The sequence below is a fragment of the Triticum dicoccoides genome, chromosome 1A, assembly GCF_002162155.2.
Source record: "Triticum dicoccoides isolate Atlit2015 ecotype Zavitan chromosome 1A, WEW_v2.0, whole genome shotgun sequence".
Taxonomy (NCBI): domain Eukaryota; kingdom Viridiplantae; phylum Streptophyta; class Magnoliopsida; order Poales; family Poaceae; genus Triticum; species Triticum dicoccoides.
In genome coordinates, this window is record NC_041380.1 from 543,900,243 (window position 1) to 543,917,238 (window position 16,996).

Below are 16,996 nucleotides of genomic sequence, written 5' to 3' on the forward strand. Positions count from 1 at the left end.
AGTGCATTGAAGCCAAGCCCATCAGGAGAGCAACGGCCCTCAAGTTTGGCAGAGATATGATCACAAGATTTGGCATCATGTATGGTATTATCACTGACATTGGATCCAACCTCTCGCAATGAGAATTAGCTGAATACTGCCAGGAGGAAGGAATCTGGCTCATTGCGTCAGTGGCTCATCCGCAGTCCAATGGGCTCATCTTGCAAGGCCTCAAGCCAAGACTTCAAGTACCTAATTTGGAGAGCAGCCGGCCGCTAGGTTGAAGAGCCTAGACATAGGCATAGTGTCGGTCTTCCAGTCTGCTATGGTTTTACTGTTGCTGTTATGTCGTTTTTATTTTCTGGTTAGACTATTGGAGTGTCGATGTGTGCATCTTAGCTATGTAGAGAACGGGTGTTGCTCAATTGTTTCGTAGTATTTGATTATACTACCTTTTCAGTTAATAAAAGCGTCCTTTATCACAAAAAAGAGCTCCAGACTCATATCAAAAGTCAACCTTCTAAGCCTGAGGAAAAGGTGAGAAGTCTAGTCACCAAGCTTGGGGCATCCATGCACGTCCAACCAGACCCAGCAGGGTGGTTGACTGACTCAGGATGCAAGTCAACCCATCACCCATGTGATCGGGCCCAACTGGGTAATTAACTTGTACAACACCCATTTCTATGAACTGATTGACATGTGGTGTTTGAATTATTAGTCCTAGACAAGATGGTTAGACTTACGTTTGTACGTGCATATAATCTATGTCCCAGTGTATAGCTGCTGGCACATGCACGCACCATGGAAGGACAGCTGCGGAGAGCAATGGCGGCCCGGTGGCTGTTGCTGCTTCTTCTGGGCATCGCGGGCGGCGGCGGCGTTCTTCAAGTCCATGGGCAGGTCGATAACTTAGGTGAGCCCATCGTACATGCTTGCGACGTTTCATGGCATTACCTTCACAAACATTGCCACAGCTTATTTTTGCGTCCACCGTGCAGGTTTCATAAACTTAGACTGTGGTCTGCCAGAGAGCGCCGCGGGCTACGTGGACGGCGTCACCAAGCTGCGCTTCACCTCGGACGGAGGCTTCATCGACGCCGGCACCAACTACAACATGTCATCCGAGTACATCACGCCGACGATGGGCAGGAGCTGGCACAACGTGCGCAGCTTCGGCGGTGGCGCAGGCACGCGCAGCTGCTACACGCTCCAGTCCCTCGTGGCCGGGCTCAAGTACCTCATCCGGGCCAAGTTCTGGTACGGCAACTACGACGGCCTCGACAGGGCGCCTGTCTTCGACCTGCATGTTGGCGTCAACTACTGGACGACCGTGAACATCTCGAACGCCAACACGCCGGTGATCTATGAGATCATCGCCGTCGTCCCTGGTGAGTCCGTGCAGGTTTGCCTCGTGAACACCGGCTCCGGGACGCCGTTCATCTCGGCCCTCGACCTGAGGCCCCTCAAGAACGGGCTCTACCCGATGGCCAACGCGACGCAGGGGCTGGTTCTTCTCAGCAGAGCCAACTTTGGCCGGGACGATGGCGTGGTCCTTAGGTACCCCGACGACCCGCACGACCGCTTCTGGATCCCAATGAGCAAGCGGGCGGAGTGGACGGAGGTCTCGACGGCCAAGAAGGTGCAGAACATCGACGACGACAGCTTCGACGCGCCGTCCGCCGTGATGCAGACGGCCATCACGCCCGTCAACTCCTCCAGCCCCGTCGTGTTCAGCTGGGACGCCGAGCCCAGCGCCAACAACCCAGATCCCGGGTACATCTGCATCCTGCACTTCTCGGAGCTGCAGCCTCTCCCCGTCAACGCGGTGCGGCAGTTCTACGTCACCCTCAACGGCCAGCTCTGGCTCGGCAAGGGCTTCACGCCGCAGTACCTCTACACCAACGCCGTCTTCAGCAGCTTCCCCAACAACGGGCACCACCAGTACAACGTCTCGCTCAACGCCACCGCCAACTCCACGCTCCCGCCCATCCTCAACGCCCTCGAGATCTTCTCCGTCCTGCCCACCACCGGCATAACCACGGCCACTCAGGATGGTAAGCAAGCAGTTATGTTCTTCAGATTTCAGATGTAGTGTCTCACTCAGGACGATCAATGAAGCAGTTAATTATACTCAGCTGACAGATTTTTGTGTTGCTGCTGCTGAGAAATGTAACAGTGTCTGCCATCGCGGCGATCAGAGGCAAGTACCAGGTGAAGAAGAACTGGATGGGCGATCCCTGCGTGCCCAAGAATTTCGCGTGGAAAGGATTGGGTTGCAGCTATGCTGTTTCCAGCCCACCAAGTGTCACAGGCTTGTGAGTTATATGTTTCTGAATGTTCTGTTTCCTGTTAAAAGTCTTGCGAGTTATAAGTTTCTGAATGTTCTGTTTCCTGTTAAAACTTAAAAAGTAGTATTAGTAGTAGTAACCGGAATGAGTTTTCTGAGCTGCAGTTGTATATATGCTGCAGGAATCTATCTTCCAGTGGCCTCAGCGGCAACTTGTCATCTTCGTTTGCCGGCCTCAAAGGTCTACAGTACTTGTAAGTTTTTTTCTTTTTATGTAAGTTGTAAGTTTTTTTCTTGGCAGTAAATACAGTACTTGTAAGAGAGACTGTTAAGCTAGTCATTGCAATGCTAATTTTATCGAGAAGCAATCAAATTGTTTAACTGGAATTTTGCGAGTTCATAGGGATTTGTCACGCAATAATCTTACGGGCTCAATTCCTGACACCTTCTCGCAGTTGTCGTCGCTCACACTTCTGTAAGTAATCTGTGGTATGGGCTTTTTAAATCCATTCGTAGTAAACTTGGCATAAAAAACCTGTTGTGTTTCATTCAGAGATCTGACAGACAATCTACTCAGTGGATCAATACCTCCTGGGCTTGTGAAAAGAACTCAAGATGGCTCCCTAACACTTAGGTTAGTACCCTCTAGCATCACAATTTTTTCAATGGTATAGTTCTATGATCTTATTTGACCTTTCTCTTCAACATACATTTTATATATCTTACTTAATCAACATGATTTACTTATCTTTTTCTTTCATTCGCTAGATATGGTAACAATCCGAACCTCTGCAGCAGCGGAAACTATTGTCAGCCTCCACAAAAGAAGAGAGGCTCTATGGTTGCCGTCTATGTTGTTGTTCCCATAGTTGCAGTACTAGTGATTCTGCTACTGTCAGTTCTCATTTGCATGAGAAGGAGAAGGCAAGGTAAGAAACCATGCAAAAATACATAACACTAGACTCAAGACTGCAAGTGTTCTTAGAAAATAAAAAGTTTCATTATCCCGGCCTCTTCATCACGAATGCAAGTGTGAAGTGATTAAGTAACATCTGTTGGTGTGATTTCTGTATGAAGGAAGGACAAGCGGCAATATCAAGCAACTAGATGAGGTGAGTATCATGGGGCACAACTCGTTGCGACTGGATAACCGCCGGTTCACATATAGTGAATTAGAGGCCATCACAAACGGCTTCGAGCGAGTAATTGGTAAAGGGGGGTTTGGGAAAGTTTATCATGGTTCGTTGGAGAATGGCACACAAGTGGCTGTCAAACTGCGGTCTGAATCTTCAGATCAAGGTGAACAAGAATTCTTGGCAGAGGTGAGAATTAATGTGATCTGCTCAAGGTTAAGTATACTAATGCGATTCAGTTTGGTAATGTGCATGGATCTTTTCGGTTTCAGGCTCAGACCTTGGCAAAAATTCACCACAAGAATCTTGTTTCCTTGATTGGCTACTGCAAAGACATGAAATACATGGCTCTTGTCTACGAGTACATGTCTGAAGGAGCCCTAGACGAACATCTTAGAGGTATTAATAACATTACTCAAATCATCAAACTTCAAGCCTGTATCAACATAAATACTACCTCTGTACCAAAATATAAGACGCCTTTGCAACTACAAAAACGTCCTATATTTTGGTAGGAGGGAGTAATATTTTTATGTAACATAAATATATATAGTTGTAAAAGTGAGAAGCATCTGAGAAAAATACCAGTACATGTGATTCAGCTTATTATATTTGCATTGCAGGGAAAGATAACACCATGAGAGCTTTAACCTGGAGACAAAGACTTCGTATATCCTTGGAATCCGCACAAGGTAAGCTTTTAATTAGGTTTTACCACATCTCATTGCATATAGAAGACGCAGATTTGCATTGTGATGTAGTTGATGATGTGTCACGTGGATGCATTCAGGGCTTGAGTATCTGCACAAGGGGTGTAACCCGCCCCTCGTTCACAGGGACGTGAAGACGTCAAACATCTTGTTGAATGCAAACCTGGAGGCTAAGATTGCTGACTTTGGCCTACTCAAGGCTTTCAATAGCAACAGCGATACACATGTTTCCACAGCAAGGGTGGTTGGCACACTCGGTTACCTTGACCCTGAGTAAGTGCACAATTGTCTATTGTTTCAGATGATGCTCTAAAAACCTTCTCAGCTACGATGAACAACTGGAGTAATATATTTTCGATTGTCTAAAAGTTGGTGCGATTCAACATACATGCAGGCTCATAATGTACGTATGATCTACCTTTTCTCCTAGGGAGAACAAAATTCAGTAAACAGTCCCTTAAATTTGAAAATTTGACATTCAACTTAGCCATTTAAGAAAAAAACCTGATTTACGCAAGAATCAAATTGATTTCTGGACTATCTGCAAATTATTGTGAAATTCGTTTGAGCCAAAAATATCTTGAAGAACTTGACCTGCATGATTGTTCTTGGAACCAGACCCATTGACGTATTTCATACATACTTTACTAGGTACCATGGTACATTTCAGCTGACCAACAAGAGTGACGTCTTTAGCTTTGGGGTAGTGCTACTAGAGCTGGTCACAGGGCAACGACACATCCTGAATGACCCTGAGCCGACGAGCATTGTTCAGTGGGTGCGGCAACGCCTTGCCCGTGGTAACATCGAGGATGTGGTGGATGCGCGCATGCGTGGTGATTACGATGTCAATAGCGTGTGGAAAATTGCAGACACCGCGTTGAAGTGTACATCCCAGAAGCCTGGAGAGAGGCCCACGATGACTGAAGTGGTAGCAGTGCTACATGAGTGCCTTGAGCTCGAGGCTGCACACGACAATGTGAATGCAGGGTTTTACACGCCCGGGAGCGGTGGCAGCATGAACGACTATGGTCGGTACGACACTGGCATGTCTACTGATGTGAGCCAGAGCAGCACTGCATTCGAGCAAGAGCATTTGGGCAGGGTGTCTATAGTGTCTACTGGTCCAGCTGTTAGGTGAGGATTTAAACAATGATTAGTTGATTGCTTCCACCTCTCTTCTGCGAGTATTCTTTGTTTTCACTCAAGGGAATTCAAAATTTTCTTACACGATAAATGTCGTTATTATTAGAGGAAGTGAAAATGTACAAATGTTCAGACATTTAATGTGTTCTGTTGGGTTTTCTAGACAATATGAGTGATACTGAGATGAAGTATATAATACTTGATGTATCTTGATTTTTCAAGTTTAGAAGATGACTTGACTAACGAGGATGAAGATTCTCTATTGGGTGAACCGTACAACATCATCGATAAGTGTGACCTTTTTTTGATTCAGATGATAGTGTCACATGAAAATGTGATGGCAAAATAATCTTCGTCGAGAAAGCACAATATGATTTGCTAAGAGAAAATACAACCTGAAATAGTGACGATCCTCACGTGGTTTATACATAAAGATAACTAGATTCTCAGATAAAGGAGAGGCACTCACCTTGTTGGCTTCTAATGTGATCTGTATGCTGATTCTTCTTCCTGTTGGTGTGGTTAGGACGAAGGCGTAATGGCCTCGACAGCAGAGCAGCGGCAGCAGCCGACTTAGTCGAGGTAGGCAACTTCTTCGGAGTGGTTATAGAAATACATAATTGACATCGGTGAGAGGCAAGGGATTAGGTTCGGGGGAGGGGGTTGGGGTGGGTAACCTGTGTGCCTCTCAATTAGGCCGGAAATGATGGCACACCTGGAGCAGGGGAAAGGGGCGTGGTGGAAAACAGAGTTGCAAAGTGGAACGATTATATTTTAGATAAGGCAAAAGCTAATTTCCTGCCGACTGTCCGTTTGCAACAGATCTGGACGAAATCAGGCAACGTTGGATCCTGATCGGGCGGCGGTCCTACCACACCATGTCGCTGTCTGCCTGCCCGCTTCTACATGCTGTCCTTGTACATCCCCGTGGTCCTCTGAATGCGGTGTTGGCCCCCCTCTCTCTCCATGTGAGCACATCTATCGATGCTACACGTTACCAGTGTGTAATACGTAGTAGAAAAAGAGGATTAGCAACCGGCAGCATGCATGCATAGCTAGCTAGTAGGTACACTCTTAGCATGTAGTATTATAGTCAGATACTAGTAGGTACACGCATGTACTAGTAGTACCATTTTTTATAGAGACGGGCTCATTGAATGGAGAAGGAGAGAAATGTTGTATGCGGGGAGGGGAGTCAGAGCATGCTTAGATCCAAGAGACTATTTTTAGTCTGACTAAAAATAGTCTCTTTTAAAAGCTAAAGTTCCAAGCATCCCTGACTAAAGAGAGGCTAGGATAAGTCTGGAGGCTAAAAAATTTTAATCGTAGGAAACCTACTAAAATATGTATTAGCCCTCTCTCTTCTCATTTAATTCCTCTTCTTTAACACATGCGAGTTCTGGATTGAAGGGTTTGAAGGATAATAAATGTTCAATAACTTGATTTTAGTCTCTTTAGTATTGGGATCCAAGCATGGGTGAGGCTAGTAAGTTTTAGTCCCACTACTTTTAGTCATGGGACTAAAACGTATCCAAGCACCCTCTTAGACAATGGGCTAAACATGTACATTTATTACCGCCAGCTGATCTCACTAATGTCGATGCAAGAGCAATTTGGTTTAGAAAGCAGCCGGGTATAAATATTGTCGTTTTTTTACCAAGAGTTTTTTGGGTGAAATACACCTTAATAACTTTTGTGTAAATAGTATAGTAATTAAACACATCTTATTGGATAACTTAATACACACCGTGTTAATTTTTGACATGGGGAAAAGGTTTTTTTTCAAACATTTTCTTCGATAACTTATGTGTACATAATATGATAATTTACGCACTTGTAGTTGATAACTCACGTACAAACCATCATGGTAATTTTAACCCGGGGAAGAAGTTCTTTAACCCATGGAATCATGCCTGATGTCAGCTATTTCGTCTCATCTGTATGCATGCATACTTAAATCATTTAAACTAAGTTCACTCGTGCTATGATGGAATGAAATAGCGATTGTTTCATACACTGTGCAGGAACCGCGTCGTTCGGTTATGTTGATTAGAAACGGATAGCACTGTCGTCCTTTTTGTAAATAGCATGATAATATAGGTTCCCAGACTTCATAACTTAGGTACAAACACACGGTAAATTTGACCGTGGAAAAATATTGTTGAAAACATAGCACCGATAACTTCTCTGTAAATAGTGTGATAATATACGCGCCCCGGGCATGATATCTTAGGTAGAAACACCATGATAACTTTGATCCGTGAAAAAAGTTACTAAAAATATACTCTGGTAACATCCCTTGGTTGGGGGTGGGGGTGGGGGTGGCTGATGAAATATCCCTTGGTAACTTTTTCGTGAATAGCATGGTAACTCACACATCGCAGACCTGTTAACCTATGTGTTGGAAATATGCCCTAGAGGCAATAATAAATTAGTTATTATTATATTTCCTTATTCATGATAATCGTTTATTATCCATGCTAGAATTGTATTGATAGGAAACTCAGATACATGTGTGGATACATAGACAACACCATGTCCCTAGTCAGCCTCTAGTTGACTGGCTCGTTGATCAATAGATGGTTACGGTTTCCTGACCATGGACATTGGATGTCATTGATAACGGGATCACATCATTAGAAGAATGATGTGATGGACAAGACCCAATCCTAAGCATAGCACTAGATCGTGTAGTTCGTATGCAAAAGCTTTTCTAATGTCAAGTATCATTTCCTTAGACCATGAGATTGTGCAACTCCCGGATACCGTAGGAGTGCTTTGGGTGTGCCAAACGTCACAACGTAACTGGGTGGCTATAAAGGTACACTACGGGTATCTCCGAAAGTGTCTGTTGGGTTGGCACGAATCGAGACTGGAATTTGTCACTCCATGTGACGGAGAGGTGTCTCTGGGCCCACTCGGTAGGACATCATCATAATGTGCACAATGTGATCAAGGAGTTGATCACGGGATGATGTGTTACAAAACGAGTAAAGAGACTTGCCGGTAACGAGATTGAACAAGGTATCGGGATACCGACGATCGAATCTCGGGCAAGTATCGTACCGCTAGACAAAGGGAATTATATACGGGATTGATTAAGTCCTTGACATCGTGGTTCATCCGATGAGATCATCGTGAAACATGTGGGAGCCAACATGGGTATCCAGATCCCTCTGTTGGTTATTGGCAGGAGAGTCATCTCGGTCATGTCTGGATGTCTCCCGAACCCGTAGGGTCTACACACTTAAGGTTCGGTGACGCTAGGGTTATAGAGATATTAGTATGCGGTAACCCGAAAGTTGCTCGGAGTCCCGGATGAGATCCCGGACGTCACGAGGAGTTCCGGAATGGTCCGGAGGTAAAGAATTATATATAGGAAGTGCAGTTTCGGCCATCGGGACAAGTTTCGGGGTCACCGGTATTGTACCGGGACCACCGGAAGGGTCCCGGGGGTCCACCGGGTGGGGCCACCTACCCCGGGGGCCCACATGGGCTGTAGGGGGTGCGCCTTGGCCTATATGGGCCAAGGGCACCAGCCCCTAGAGGCCCATGCGCCAAGATATGAGGGAGAGGAAGAGTCCTAAAGGGGGAAGGCACCTCCGAGGTGCCTTGGGGAGGAGGGACTCCTCCCTGGCCGCACCCTTCCTTGGAGGAAGGGCCAAGGCTGCGCCTCCCCCCTCTCCCTTGGCCCTATATATAGTGGGGGGGAAGGGAGGGCAGCCCAACCTAAGCCCTGGCGCCTCCCTCTCCCTCCCATGACACATCTCCCTCCTCCCGCAGCGCTTGGCGAAGCCCTGTTGGAATCTCGCTACTTCCACCACCACGCCGTCGTGCTGCTGGATCTCCATCAACCTCTCCTTTCCCCTTGCTGGATCAAGAAGGAGGAGACGTCGCTGCTCCGTATGTGTGTTGAACGTGGAGGTGTCGTCCGTTCGGCGCTAGGATCATCGGTGATTTGGATCACGACGAGTACGACTCCATCAACCCCGTTCTCTTGAACGCTTCCGTGCGCGATCTACAAGGGTGTGTAGATCCACTCCTCCCTCATTGCTAGATGACTCCATAGATTGATCTTGGTGACACGTAGGAAAATTTTGAATTATTGCTACGTTACCCAACAGTGGGATCATGAGCTAGGTTTATGCGTAGTTTCTATGCACGAGTAGAACACAAAGTAGTTGTGGGCATTGATTTTGTTCAATATGCTTGCCGTTACTAGTCTTATCTTGATTCGTCGGCATCGTGGGATGAAGTGGCCCGGACCGACCTTACACGTACTCTTACGTGAGACTGGTTCCACCGACTGACATGCACTAGTTGCATAAGGTGGCTAGCGGGTGTCTGTCTCTCCCACTTTAGTCGGATCGGATTCGATGAAAAGGGTCCTTATGAAGGGTAAATAGCAATTGGCATATCACGTTGTGGTGTTTGCGTAGGTAAGAAACATTCTTGCTAGAAACCCATAGCAGCCACGTAAAACATGCAAACAACAATTAGAGGACGTCTAACTTGTTTTTGCAGGGTATGCTATGTGATGTGATATGGCCAAAAGGATGTGATGAATGATATATGTGATGTATGAGATTGATCATGTTCTTGTAATAGGAATCACGACTTGCATGTCGATGAGTATGACAACCGGCAGGAGCCATAGGAGTTGTCTTAATTTATTTATGACCTGCGTGTCAACATAAACGTCATGTAATTACTTTACTTTATTGCTAACCGTTAGCCATAGTAGTAGAAGTAATAGTTGGCGAGACAACTTCATGAAGACACGATGATGGAGATCATGATGATGGAGATCATGGTGTCATGCCGGTGACGATGATGATCATGGAGCCCCGAAGATGGAGATCAAAAGGACCAATATGATATTGGCCATATCATGTCACTATTTGATTGCATGTGATGTTTATCATGTTTTTGCATCTTGTTTACTTAGAACGACGGTAGTAAATAAGATGATCCCTCATAATAATTTCAAGAAAGTGTTCCCCCTAACTGTGCACCGTTGCGACAGTTCGTTGTTTCGAAGCACCACGTGATGATCGGGTGTGATAGATTCTAACGTTCACATACAACGGGTGTAAGACAGATTTACACACGCGAAACACTTAGGTTGACTTGACGAGCCTAGCATGTACAGACATGGCCTCGGAACACAAGAGACCGAAAGGTCGAGCATGAGTCATATGGTAGATACGATCAACATGAAGATGTTCACCGATGATGACTAGTCCGTCTCACGTGATGATCGGACACGGCCTAGTTGACTCAGATCATGTAATCACTTAGATGACTAGAGGGATGTCTATCTGAGTGGGAGTTCATAAGATGAACTTAATTATCCTGAACATAGTCAAAAGGTCTTCGCAAATTATGTCGAAGCTCGCGCTTTAGTTCCACTGTTTAGATATGTTCCTAGAGAAAATTTAGTTGAAAGTTGGTAGTAGCAATTATGCGGACTAGGTCCGTAAACTGAGGATTGTCCTCATTACTTCATAGAAGGCTTATGTCCTTAATGCACCGCTCAGTGTGCTGAACCTAGAACGTCGTCTGTGGATGTTGCGAACATCTGACATACACATTTTGATAACTACGTGATAGTTCAGTTAAACGGTTTAGAGTTGAGGCACCGGAGACGTTTTGAAACGTCGCGAAACATATGAGATGTTTCGAGGGCTGAAATTGGGATTTCAGGCTCGTGCCCACGTCAAGAGGTATAAGACCTCCGATGATTTTCTTAGCCTACAAACTAAGTAGAAAAGCTCAATTGTTGTGCTTGTGCTCAGATTATCTGAGTACAACAATCATTTGAATCGAGTGGGAGTTGATCTTCCAGATGAGATAGTGATGTTTCTCCGAAGTCATTACCACCAAGCTGCTAGATCTTCGTGATGAACTATAATATATCGGGGACATATATGATGATCCTTGAGATATTCGCGATGTTTGACACCACGAAAGTAGAAATCAAGAAGGAGCATCAATTGTTGATGGTTGGTGAAACCACTAGTTTCAAGAAGGGCAAGGGAACAAAGGGATACTTCATGAAACGGCAATTCAGCTGCTGCTCTAGTGAAGAAACCCAAGGTTGAACCCAAACCCGAGACTGAGTGCTTCTGTAATAAGGGGAACAGCCACTGGAGCAGAATTACCCTAGATACTTGGTAGATGAGAAGGCTGGCAAGGTCGATAGAAGTATATTGGATATACATTGTGTTGATGTGTACTTTACTAGTACTCCTAGTAGCACCATGGTATTAGATACTGGTTCAGTTGCTAAGTGTTAGTAACTCGAAATAAAAGCTACAGAATAAACGGAGACTAGCTAAAGGTGAGCTGACGATATGTGTTGGAAATGCTTCCAATGTTGATATGATCAAGCATCGCACACTCCCTCTACCATCGAGATTGGTGTTTGCGTTGAGCATAGACATGATTGGATTATGTCTATCGCAATACGGTTATTCATTTAAGGAGAATAACGGTTACTCTATTTATTTGAATAATACCTTCAATGGTCTTGCACCTAAAATGAATGGTTTATTGAATCTCGATCGTAGTGATACACATGTTCATGCCAAAAGATAGTAATGATAGTACCACCTACTTGTGGCACTGCCACTTAAGTCATATCGGTATAAAACGCATGAAGAAGCTCCATGTTGATGGATCTTTGGGCTCACTCGTTTTTGAAAGGTTTGAGACATGCGAACCATGTCTATTGGTGTATATGCATGAAGAAACTCCATGCAAATGGACCGTTTGGACTCACTTGATTTTGAATCACTTGAGACATGCAAATCATACCACATGGGCAAGATGACTGAAAGCCTCGGTTTCAGTAAAATGGAACCAGAAAGCAACTTGTTGGAAGTAATACATTTTGATGTGTGCAGTCCAATGAGTGCTGAGGCATGTAGTGGATATCGTTATGTTCTTACTTCGCAGATGATTTGAGTAGATGTTGAGTATATTTACTTGATGAATCACGAGTCTGAATTATTGAAAGGTTCAAGTAATTTCAGGGTGAAGTTGAAAGATCGTCGTGACAAGAGGATAAAAGATCTATGATGTGCTCATAGAGATGAATATCTGAATTACGAGTTTGGCACAGAATTAAGACATTGTGGAAATTGTTTCACAACTAATACAGCCTGGAACACCATAGTGTGATGGTGTGTCCGAACATCATAACTGCACCCTATTGGATATGATGCATACCATGATGTCTCTTATCGAATTACCACGATAGTTTATGGGTTAGGCATTAGAGACAACCACATTCACTTTAAATAGGGCACCACGTAATTCCGATGAGATGACACCGTATGAACTATGGTTTAGAGAAACCTAAGCTGTCATTTCTTAAAAGTTTGGGGTTGCGACGCTTATGTGAAAAAGTTTCAGGTTGATAAGCTCGAACCCAAAGCGGATAAATGCATCTTCATAGGACACCCAAAACAGTTGGGTATACCTCCTGTCTCAGATCCGAAAGCAATAAGGGATTGTTTCTAGAATCGGGTCCTTTCTCGAGGAAAAGTTTCTCTCGAAAGAATTGAGTGGGAGGATGGTGGAGACTTGATGAGGTTATTGAACCGTCTCTTCAACAAGCGTGTGGCAGGGCACAGGAGTTGTTCCTGTGGCACCTACACCAATTGAAGTGGAAGCTTATGATAGTGATCATGAAACTTCAGATCAAGTCACTACCAAACCTCGTAGGATGACAAGGATGCGTACTACTTCAGAGTGGTACGTAATCCTGTCTTGGAAGTCATGTTGCTAGACAACAATGAACCTACGAGCTATGGAGAAGCGACGGTGGGCCCGGATTTCGATAAATGGCTCGAGGCCATATAATCCAAGAGAGGATCCATATATGAAAACAAAGTGTAGACTTTGGAAGAACTACTTGATGGTCGTAAGGCTGTTAGGTACATATGGATTTTAAAAGGAAGACGGACAATGATGGTAAGTATCACCATTAAGAAAGCTTGACTTGTCGTTAAGATGTTTTCCGACAAGTTCAAGGAGTTGACTACGATGAGACTTTCTCACTCGTAGCGATGCTAAGAGTCTGTTGGAATTATATTAGCGATTACTGCATTATTTATGAAATCTTGCAGATAGGATGTCAAAACATTGTTTCCTCGATGTTTTTTTGAGGAAAGGATGTATGTGATACAACGGGAAGGTTTTGTCAATCCTGAAAGATGCTAATAAGTATGCAAAGCTCCAGCAATCCTTCTAAGGACTGGAGTAAGCATCTTGGAGTTGGAATGTACGCTATGATGAGATGATCAAAGATTTTGGGTGTATACAAAGTTTATGAGAAACTTGTATTTCCAAAAGAAGTGAGTGGGAGCACTATAGAATTTCTGATGAGTATATGTTGTTGACATATTATGGATCAGAAATGACGTAGAATTTCTGGAAAGCATATAGGGTTATTTGGAAAGTGTTTTTCAATGGAAAGCCTGGATTAAGCTACTTGAACATTGAGCATCAAGATCTATAAGGATAGATCAAAATGCTTAATGGTACTTTCAAATGATCACATACCTTGACATGATCTTGAAGGTGTCCAAGATGGATCAGCCAAAGAAGGAGTTCTTGCCTGAGTTGTAAGGCGTGAAGTTAAGACTTAAAGCTCGACCACGGCAGAAGAAAGAGGAAGGACGAAGGTCGTCCCCTATGCTTTTATCATAGGCTCTCTATAGTATGCTATGCTGTGTACCGCACCTGAAATGTGCCTTGCCATGAGTCAGTCAAGGGGTACAAGAGTGATCCAAGAATGGATCACAAGACAGCGGTCAAAGTTATCCTTAGTAACTAGTGTACTAAGGAATTTTCTCGATTATGGAGGTGGTAAAAGAGTTCAACGTAAAGAGTTACGTCGATGCAAGCTTAACACCTATAGGGATAGCTCTGAGTAGAGATACCGGATACGTATAATGGAGCAACAATTTAGAATAGATCCAAGTAGAACAGTTATTTGGAATAGCTCCAAATGTAGTGTAGTAGTTGCATCTACAAGATGACATAGAAATTTGCGAAGCACATACGAATCTGAAAGATTCAGACCCGTTGACTATAACATCTCTCACAAGCATAACATGATCAAACCCAGAACTCATCGAGTGTTAATCACATGGTAATGTGAACTAGATTATTGACTCTAGCAAACTCTTTGGGTGTTAGTCACATGGGGATGTGACCTTGAGTGTTAATCACATATCGATGTGAACTGGATTATTGACTCTAGTGCAAGTGGGAGACTGTTGGAAATATGCCCTAGAGGCAATAATAAATTAGTTATGATTATATTTCCTTGTTCATGATAATCGTTTATTATCCATGCTAGAATTGTATTGATAGGAAACTCAGATACATGTGTGGATACATAGACAACACCATGTCCCTAGTAAGCCTCTAGTTGACTGGTTCGTTGATCAATAGATGGTTACGGTTTCCTGACCATGGACATTGGATGTCATTGATAACGGGATCACATCATTAGGAGAATGATGTGATGGACAAGACCCAATCCTAAGCATAGCACTAGATCGTGTAGTTCGTATGCTAAAGCTTTTCTAATGTCAAGTATCATTTCCTTAGACCATGAGATTGTGCAACTCCCGGATACCGTAGGAGTGCTTTGGGTGTGCCAAATGTCACAACGTAACTGGGTGGCTATAAAGGTACACTACGGGTATCTCCGAAAGTGTCTGTTGGGTTGGCACGAATTGAGACTGGGATTTGTCACTCCGTGTGACGGAGAGGTGTCTCTGGGCCCACTGGGTAGGACATCATCATAATTTGCACAATGTGATCAAGGAGTTGATCACGGGATGATGTGTTACGAAACGAGTAAAGAGACTTGCCGGTAACGAGATTGAACAAGGTATCGGGATACCGACGATCGAATCTCGGGCAAGCATCGTACCGCTAGACAAAGGGAATTGTATACGGGATTGATTAAGTCCTTGACATCGTGGTTCATCCGATGAGATCATCATGGAACATGTGGGAGCCAACATGGGTATCCAGATCCCGCTGTTGGTTATTGGCCGGAGAGTCATCTCGGTCATGTCTGCATGTCTCCCGAACCCGTAGGGTCTACACACTTAAGGTTCGGTGACGCTAGGGTTATAGAGATATTAGTATGCGGTAGCCCGAAAGTTGGTCGCAGTCCCGGATGAGATCCCGGACGTCACGAGGAGTTCCGGAATGGTCGGAGGTAAAGGATTATATATAGGAAGTGTTGTTTCGGCCATCGGGACAAGTTTCGGGGTCACCGGTATTGTACCGGGACCACCGGAAGGGTCCCGGGGGTCCACCGGGTGGGGCCACCTACCCGGGGGGCCACATGGGCTGTAGGGGGTGCGCGTTGGCCTATATGGGCCAAGGGCACCAGCCCCTAGAGGCCCATGCGCCAAGAGATGAGGGAGAGGAAGAGTCCTAAAGGGGGAAGGCACCTCCGAGGTGCCTTGCGGAGGAGGGACTCCTCCCTGGCCGCACCCTTCCTTGGAGGAAGGGCCAAGGGTGTGCCTCCCTCCTCTCCCTTAGCCCTATATATAGTGGGGGGGAAGGGAGGGCAGCCCAACCTAAGCCCTGGCGCCTCCCTCTCCCTCCCATGACACATCTCCCTCCTCCCGCAGCGCTTGGCGAAGCCCTGTTGGAATCCCGCTACTTCCACCACCACGCCGTCTTGCTGCTGGATCTCCATCAACCTCTCCTTCCCCCTTGCTAGATCAAGAAGGAGGAGACGTCGCTGCTCCGTATGTGTGTTGAACGCGGAGGTGCCGTCCGTTCGGCGCTAGGATCATCGGTGATTTGGATCACGACGAGTACGACTCCATCAACCCCGTTCTCTTGAACGCTTCCGCCCGCGATCTACAAGGGTATGTAGATCCACTCCTCCCTCGTTGCTAGATGACTCCATAGATTGATCTTGATGACACGTAGGAAAATTTTGAATTATTGCTACGTTACCCAACACTATGTGCCTCGATCCTAATAACTTTGGCATGGGGAGGGGGAGGGGTGGATGAAATATCTCTTGATAACTTTTGTATGAACAGCATGGTAACTCACACATCGCAGACATGGTAAGTTATGTTGCTTGATCATGATAACTGTGGCGAGGGGGTTGTTTAAAAACATATCACCGATAACTTTCGTGTAAATAGTTTGGTATTATACACATCGTATACGTGATAAGTTGCATTGACTTTAACCCTACCTGATAAGAAAGTTAGAGAAACCAGGTCTATGCCCCGGTAATATCTATGTAAACAACATGATAACATATGTAGTACATGCATGATAACTTAGGCCAGAGGTGATAACTTTTGAGCCGAAAAAATTGTCGGAACGTATCAACATGTGTCTAGTTTCGAAGGTCTAGTTGCGATAAAACTTTTATGTGAATATTAATTTTAAATCGAATGAATGGTTTGAGCTACAAAACATTTTAGAGTTTTGAAATAGGAGGAATCTAGGATGACATCAGCTATTGTGTCTTCTATAGTTCATTTGCACGTGGGGAGAAGGTTGGTTTCTATACCCCGATAATTTCTATATAAACAAGACGGTAATTTATGTACCATAGATGTGATAACTTAGTTGGCTTGGGCCTGGTAACTTTTGCCCAGAAAAAAATGTCGTTGGAACATATCAACATGGGATCTAGTTTCGAAGGTCTCATCGTGATGATTTTTTTATGTCAA

General features: G+C 44.8%; 1 protein-coding gene across 1 annotated transcript; it reads left to right on the plus strand.

The window, feature by feature from the left end:
* Positions 1 to 804: 804 nt before the first annotated feature.
* On the plus strand, positions 805 to 5,607 carry LOC119287619 (probable LRR receptor-like serine/threonine-protein kinase At1g05700). Its single transcript, XM_037567202.1, has 12 exons — positions 805 to 892; positions 978 to 2,033; positions 2,156 to 2,294; positions 2,449 to 2,520; positions 2,670 to 2,741; positions 2,820 to 2,900; positions 3,035 to 3,195; positions 3,344 to 3,588; positions 3,672 to 3,798; positions 4,023 to 4,091; positions 4,190 to 4,382; positions 4,761 to 5,607. The coding sequence occupies exons 1-12, from the start codon at positions 805 to 807 to the stop codon at positions 5,248 to 5,250; spliced, it is 2,793 nt and encodes a 930-aa protein (XP_037423099.1). The 3' UTR covers positions 5,251 to 5,607.
* The last annotated feature ends 11,389 nt before the right edge of the window (positions 5,608 to 16,996 follow it).

Bases quoted from the DNA above. Each gene is read 5' to 3' on its own strand.
- LOC119287619 (XM_037567202.1), top strand. From the start codon at position 805: ATGGCGGCCCGGTGGCTGTTGCTGCTTCTTCTGGGCATCGCGGGCGGC. The intron at 2,034-2,155 runs GTAAGCAAGCAG...GAAATGTAACAG, and splicing joins AACCACGGCCACTCAGGATG to TGTCTGCCATCGCGGCGATC. The intron at 2,295-2,448 runs GTGAGTTATATG...TATATGCTGCAG, and splicing joins CCACCAAGTGTCACAGGCTT to GAATCTATCTTCCAGTGGCC.